At 43.6% G+C, this 7,415-nt stretch overlaps 1 protein-coding gene across 1 annotated transcript; it reads right to left on the bottom strand.

Annotated features, from left to right (window-relative positions):
* Window positions 1-4,496: 4,496 nt before the first annotated feature.
* Window positions 4,497-6,353, bottom strand: LOC126632891 (probable WRKY transcription factor 17). The gene is made up of 3 exons (XM_050303420.1): window positions 5,450-6,353; window positions 4,960-5,085; window positions 4,497-4,845 (listed from the first exon to the last, which is right to left on the bottom strand). Exons 1-3 carry the CDS (start codon window positions 6,196-6,198, stop codon window positions 4,695-4,697), a joined length of 1,026 nt encoding a protein of 341 aa, XP_050159377.1. The 5' UTR covers window positions 6,199-6,353; the 3' UTR covers window positions 4,497-4,694.
* Between the last annotated feature and the right edge of the window lie 1,062 nt (window positions 6,354-7,415).

The raw sequence follows: 7,415 nt of genomic DNA, 5'->3' as shown, positions 1-7,415 counted from the left end.
TCTTAATCATATTGATCACATCCTGCCACACCACCTCCCAGTGGTCATGGTAGAAACTCCCGGATAAGCCATCCGGACCTGGAGCCGTCGTAGGGGGATTTGGAAGGCCGCCTCTCGTATCTCTCTATCCGTCATCGGGGCAGCCAGCATCAGATTATCCTCCGCAATCACCCTAGACTCCATACAGTTCACAATGTGCTCCAGCTGGCTTGGCCGATAGGACCGAAATAGGTTGGAAAAGTACCTTACCGCAATCGTTGCCATTTCATCCTGACTTTCTTACCAATTACCGTGAGCATCTTCTAACCCCCGAATCTGGTTGTACCTCTGTCTTTTCATAGTTTGGGCATGAAAAAACTTGGTGTTCTTATCACCCTCATTAAGCCATTGAACTCTGGATTTAGTCTGCCATAACTTATTTTCTTCCTTATGCGCTTCTATCAACTCTCATTCTTTCAGCCGCACCTCCTTAGTAGCAAACTTATTTGACATGTAGGCCGATCAAATCTCACCTTTCAGGCAATCAATAGCCTGCTTTGAGTTCATCGCCCTTCCTTTGTACCATACTTTCAGGCTCCACCCAAGGGATTTTAGCTTTTCACTTGGCCGAAACCCATAAGAACCATGGTAGTTCACTTGCCATTCCTCACACACCAAGTCCCGACACTCAAGTTGCTTACTCTATCTTGCATCATACATGAATCTTTTTTCTTTCCATATCCTAGCTTTTTCCGTGGATAGTCCGAGCATGGCGTGATCAGACCCTTCAAGAACCAAATGTAGAATTTTTGTGTCGGGGTACATGTTCTGCCAGTCTACGCTTACCAAACCACGGTCAAGGCGTTGTTGAATTGGTCTGGACTCCCTATTATTCCTCAACGTGAAGGGATAGCCCACGTTACCCAAATCCATTAGTTCATTACGCGCCACAAAGTCCCGAAAGTCCCTTAAGCTAGCCACCGATCTGTAGTTACTTCCCTCATTTTCATCATTGCTCAGGATGTCATTAAAATCCCCAATTACTAGGCATCTCTCGCTGGCTCTACCAATCCACTGACTTAACGACACCCATTAATCCTTCCGCTTTTTCTCATCCGTGCTAGCATAGATAGCAAACAGGTGCCACACACACTGCTTACTATCATCCCAAATTTCTGCCTCGATCATAAAATCTCTGGACTTTACCCAAACCACCTAGGATGCATCTTTCCACATTACATATAATCCTACTCCAATCCCCCTAGGTTCCACCACGTGCATAAACTCTAAACCTAACTTTTTTTTCAAAAAACTATAGCGACTGCTTTTATTTTTTATTTCCAGCAAGTTCACTATGTCGGGGGTGTGAATCATGTTTTTCTCCAACAGGTTATCCACCGTCAGGTCACTCCCGATACCCTGACAGTTCCACGCGATTAGCTTCATGAGGATTTGGGAGACCCCTCAAGGCTGGTCTCCTCCGCCTCAGAAAAAAGACACTTCCATGGACGATTGCTATCCAGTTCTAGACATTCCCGTGGACCAACATACTCCACCTCATTCTAAGAGCATTTTTTTCCGTTTTTGCTCAATCATCATCGCCTCAATAATAGGTTCCAAATCAAACGGGTTGTCACTCATGGTATTGTTACCCCCCCCCCACATAGTTTTGCCTGTCATCTACAAAGTTTTGCCTGTCATCTACAAAGTTGGTTTATCCACCCTAGTAGGGTGATCCCGTTCCGCCTCATCTGGGGTTTGCATCATAACATTCAAATCAAAGCCTTTGTTACATTCCTTTAACTCACCAATTGCCACATCCCCATCCTCCTTTTCACATAGTTCATTGAGCACAACATGCTCGACACCATCAGCAACTACTCCCTCCAGACCAATTAAACCTGCATCAAAACCCATCTATCTAGCCTTTCTCTCATCATCTTCCTCTTTTCTTTGGCGTTGGATTTTGATTGCAAGAGATGAGTCCCCCTGTTCCAGTTTATTCGACGATTATCGAGGCTTACTCGGCGAGATAGCAGTGTTAATCACTTCATCATCTTCATTAGTCGGGTTAACTCCCTCACTTAGTGATATTCCACCCCCGAATGGTGTACGAAACCCTGTCCCTAATGCTATTAAGGGCCGCCCCGACTTCCTCACTCCCTCCTGCTCATCACTCCGATCTTCCTTCCATCTTTCGGAGCTTCTATCCCCCCCATTGGATCCCACAGAGCCTTTACTACGTGAGCCCATGACCAAAGGTTTCCCCCGAAGGTTGATCACCATATCCAGCCCTCGGAAAGCATATGCATCTTCCATGCCCCCTGAACCTGCACCTTGTCCCCCTGTATCACTCTGAGTACTTTTGCAAACTCTCGTACCATGACCCAACATTCCACAAATTAGGCAGTATTTCGGCAGCGATTCATATTTGAAATCAACCCATACCTTTCCATCATCAGGGAAATTCACAAATGTCCCTCGCATAAGGGGTTCACGGACATTGAAATTGATTTATGCACGGAGGAACCTCCCAATGCAGTCACGGCTCCCCAAAGAATCTATCTTTCGAACTGTGCCCATCAAGCCCCCAATGGATTCCGCAACTGCCATGGTCATGCTAAGCGGCGGAACATTGTGGATCTGAACCCAAAATGTACCCACAGAAAGCGAAGTCCATCTGCTGAGACCAGATTCCGATCGGTCCGCCACTAAGACCAGATCATTCCTAAATGTCCAAGGCTGGTCCGCATCCACCACTCTGAACAAGTTGCGTTGCCCTGCAAACCGTGCCAAGAAACAGCGCTTCCCAATGTCTCGAATGGAGACTCCTTCTCTTCCCCGCCATAATGACATGAAACAATCGATAAAAGTCTCGCCATTCACTTCCTTGGTAGTGAGAACTTCTGCGATCAGGGTGTACTGAAACCCTAGTAAGGCTCCCTCGACATCTTTCATGTCAATGTTGATCCCCTCTAGCTCATTCTCAGACCATTTCAGTTTAGGAGCCCAAATCCTCAAGCTCCCTTCTATCGCAATCCCCCACCATGGCAGAACAAAACACTTAGCAAAAAAAACCGAGATCCCCAAGAAAAAACCTACAAAAACCAGGATCCCCAAGAAAAACCTCCCCTCACGCCCGTAGGGCTCTCGCCACAGATCCCGAGCTCCGAGAAGCCGAAGAACACCCTCAAAAGACCTTCGCAGACTAGTCTACCCCAGCATCTGCCGAGCATCGACCATCAAAACCTAAATTGCAGAGCAAAAACCTCCCGAGGCGATAGATCAGAGCCGAAACTAGGAAACCGCTACCACCTCCTTTCGAGGAACGTGATCTATAGTTCTGAATGAAAGGGAAGAAAGATTAGGAGAAGAAGAATAAATAGTTAAATACTCTGATTTCTCCTCCACTTTATCTCGTCTCTCGCTATTTCATATTTTATTTTTCAACATTTCGCACTAATTTTCAAGTTTTTTTTTTTCACTACAAGCGTTATTATTATTATCTAATGTACACTACATAGAGGGAGAGAATATTTAAATCTGAGACGCAGTGGGTCGACCGGTCAAGGATGAATGCCTATTTGGCATGGGCAACCCACCACTTGCAATTTTCAAAGTTATTCGCACCTTTTAACAAACTTTCCTTATGCACTATTGTGAGAAGATACATTTCATGTTAATTTAGATTGAGTCCATTTGCCCAAGATGTTACGTAATCTTCATCCATTTGGTATAGCACTCTGGTCCAGCTCATTTTCCAGCATGAGTATAGCCCAGCTTCATTAACAAGTCTCAACTTTTGCTTAACCATCATCAATGAAAATAGACAGGGTGGACAAATATTGAATAAAACACAAAAAAAAAAAAAAAATCAACCAATCACAACAATTAGATGGTTTAGGTTGATATTTCCCAAAGATAAATTAATCTGTTTGTGAAATCGAACCAAACCAAACAATTTTTCACAAAGAAAAGTCATTGCCTCCTAGCTGAGTTTAATGACTTTTCCAGGTATGACTTGAAATGCTAAAATTTTGTGATCAACTCTAAACAACTAACATAAAATCGCTCAAATCAAACTGACCAGTCAAGTTGTCAGAGGCACAAAAAACGATCTATTATACTTACACTAATAACACTACGCAACAGTGTAGTCGTCAATGTATCCTAACTCAATCAAAGAAAAGAAAACGATGGTTTCAAACGGTGGAACATCAAGGAATAAATCATACTTCAATATGATCCCAAAGTTTAGTGCCTTCGTGGCTACCACCCACACATTTATATAATTTCATTGGAAGGTAGGGGAGCTTTTGACTTCTAACACAATTTTAATACGCATAGCTTTAGTCTTAATATTCCACCAACTGTCCCCCATTCAATTAAGGCATCATGATTCCCTTCCTAATCACGCATCTATTTTTTTGACTTTCATTACCCGTAAACTAATCATAAATTAAGATAAAATAAATAATATTCCCACCAAACGCAATAAAATAAAAATAACTAAATCATTTGGAAATAAGTATAATTAATTAAATTAAACACCGCTAGGACAGATTGATTCCGCCCTCAATTTTTTCCCATTATCCATTTAATTAAACTACACAATTTTTTTATATATATATAAAAAAAACAAAAGTTACATCCATTCCAGATCCACCACCTTCCTCTCAACTGCTGTGACAAATCCCCTCTCTACCCACTTTCAGTCACGTTGACTCATACACCAACCCCACGCTCTCCGGCGCGTGACGGTGCTCCCCTTCGTACGTTACGATCAGCATCGCCGGATCATCCGGAGCCCGCTCCACGTGTTTCCTCGCCGGGCACCCCCTCACCGTACTGCACTTGTAATATCCCCTGACAAACAAAAACCATCAAACATCAGGTTCAATTCTCACCGTCCGATCATATCATACACCCTCACACTTTTTATTTCATGACAAATCAACGGCTGATGTTTAAATTCAGTACCTTGGGTAAGGCGAGCCCTTGATCGGCTTCTGACCGTACTTTCTCCAGGAGTACTCGTCCGGTGGAATATCGGCGATTTTTGAACTAATCGCCGGCACGCGAATCGTTTTCTTCACCCGATTTTTCCTGAATTACCAGAAAATAAAAACAATAATTAGTTATTTATTTTAGTTTTAGTCGTCCGTCAAAAATAAATAATAAAAAATGTCTTTCCCCACGCGCGGAGAAAAACAAAACTTTTTACTATTCCAAGGTTGAATTTCTAGCATACACCAGACGCATCTTATCGTGTCAACGTCAAAAGGTGCTAAAAGTTTCAACCATTAATGGCCCAGCAACCTAACCCGTTGACCCGTAACCAATCGGGTCCACCAAGCAAAACCGAGTTGAATCGTCGGAGGCAACTCGTTTCCTCGGATACGAGTTGCGTATTTTAGCGCTGGGAAGAGGAAGCTTAAGCTAAAATGCGCGGAGAATGAATAACGCTTACCTTCTCTTGGAGCAATGGCACTTGCCGGAAGCGGAAGCAGATCCTGAGGCGGAAAACTTGCACGACGTGTCGTCGGAGTGGTCGTGCTCGTGACACCTCTTCTTAAACGGCGCCGTTGAGAGAGGAGGCTTCGCGCCGGACACGGCCGGAGCGGGAGCCAAGAAGATCGACGATCCCAGCTTCCCGTTCGAAACGCTGCCATCTCCGGTGATCGCCGACGACATGAACGACGAGCCTGACGAGACGCTGAAGTTATCCTTTGCGAATTCAATCTCCGCGCTCTTCGGGTTCGAGGCGAAGGCATTAGGCCTCGTGAAGTCGAGCGTCATGCTGTGCGGCTGCGATTGGCCGAAACTCGACTCGATCGTAGCCTGCTGAACAACCGCAGGAGCAGTTACCGGAACCGGCGCGGGAGTCGGAGTAAGATTTAGAGCCGGAGCTAAGCTCAGTGTTTGTGAAGGTGAGGGATGAGAAGAAGAGAAGTGGACGGGCTGAACCGGTTGAGCCGGACCGCGTCGGAACCGGGCATGGCCCGTCCGATTGAGGAGGGAGATGACCTTTTTGAACTTGGAGACGGTGTGATCGGTGATGTCCGTACAGTCCAGGCGGGCCGATTGGTTGTTTGGGTGTTGCTGCTGGTGGGAGAGGAACCGGATCAGGTGCTCCATGCTCTGCAATCCTTGCGATGCGGCTTCCTGGATGGCCTTCTGATCCTCCATCTTCGGGAAGTTCATCAGCTCCACCGTCATTGTAAGGGTTTCAAGAATCTCCGGCCGGCGAGGTTGGGGAGGTCTCTCAAGAGGACATTCCCGTATTTGAGATTTTGGGTGAAGGTTGCGTGCTGATGGGGGAGTGGGGAAAATATAAGGGGGAGGGAGGGAGAGTCAAAGTGCGATTTCGATCGGGCGGCTGAGATGGGTTTGAAGATATGTATTGGGGGGTGGGGGATGGGGAGTGGTGGGTCCCGGAGTGGGGAGGGAGGAAATGTGAGTGTGGGACAACTAGAAACTGATTGCATTATATTTTCTCGTGATGGGAATAAAAAACAAAGGAGAAGGTTGACCAGACCAGAAAAGGGCAACGGGTGAAAGTAGGAGGAGGGGGACTTTGGAGTTTAATAAAGTTTCTACTGGTTGGTTACGTGTTTTTGTATTACTTTTGTGTAGTGACTTTTGATTACGTGAATCAAATTTTATATTTGTCAATTACGTAACGTGTCATTAATATAAAATAATTAAATAATTAATCATTAAGTTATAATTTATTTATTAACAAATACGTCATATAGTTTACAAAAAACAATTTAAATGGTCTCTCTAGCATCACTCTTTATTTGGTTAGGAGTAGGATAATAATTTATATAACGTGTTTACTGCTATTGTGCCGTTAAGATTCAGTAAAATAATAATATATGTAAGCTTTTTCCTTTTTAATACATGTCATTGTTTTAGTATATTGAGAAGTACATAACGATAAATATGTTCTATGTAATTTTAAACTGTTCATGAGTTTTACGATTTTTTTTCTTTTTTTTGGGGGGGTTCAGAAGGTAGAGAAAATTTATAAATTAAAGTCCAAACAGACAGATTGCATTACAAAAAAAAAGATGTCACTTATGCAAATAAAATATGAGTAAATGTTCTTCCCAGTAGCAAATTATAAAATGGTACATAAAGGTAAAAAAACATGAAACGGTTTCAACTCAAGGACAAATCCTCCGCAAGGGTTCAAACAGTAGAGGCCCAAAGGTGACTAATAAAGAATCTACAACATCAGATTTGCACCACAAAACTGAAAATGATCACAAATAAACCTGCAAACTGAAGGGAGAAGCCAAACCTCACTACGAGTTTTACGAGTTGAGCATAATAATTTTTAAATTTGAACTATTTCGTAATCGATCAAACTGAATTCAGCATGTACTTTTTCACAGTCCGAACTTCGATAACCAAACATAAATCCAAGT

The sequence above is a fragment of the Malus sylvestris genome, chromosome 8 (assembly GCF_916048215.2).
Source record: "Malus sylvestris chromosome 8, drMalSylv7.2, whole genome shotgun sequence".
NCBI classification, from domain to species: Eukaryota; Viridiplantae; Streptophyta; class Magnoliopsida; order Rosales; family Rosaceae; genus Malus; species Malus sylvestris.
The sequence above is the reverse complement of the archived record's forward strand: the minus strand, read 5'-3'. Positions and strand labels throughout refer to the sequence as shown.

Excerpts from the sequence above, each read along its gene's own strand:
- LOC126632891 (XM_050303420.1), bottom strand. The coding sequence starts at position 6,198 with ATGACGGTGGAGCTGATGAACTTCCCGAAGATGGAGGATCAGAAGGCC. Across the intron at positions 5,086-5,449 it reads TGCCATTGCTCCAAGAGAAG|GAAAAATCGGGTGAAGAAAA; the intron begins GTAAGCGTTATT and ends CTGGTAATTCAG. Across the intron at positions 4,846-4,959 it reads AAGGGCTCGCCTTACCCAAG|GGGATATTACAAGTGCAGTA; the intron begins GTACTGAATTTA and ends TTTGTTTGTCAG.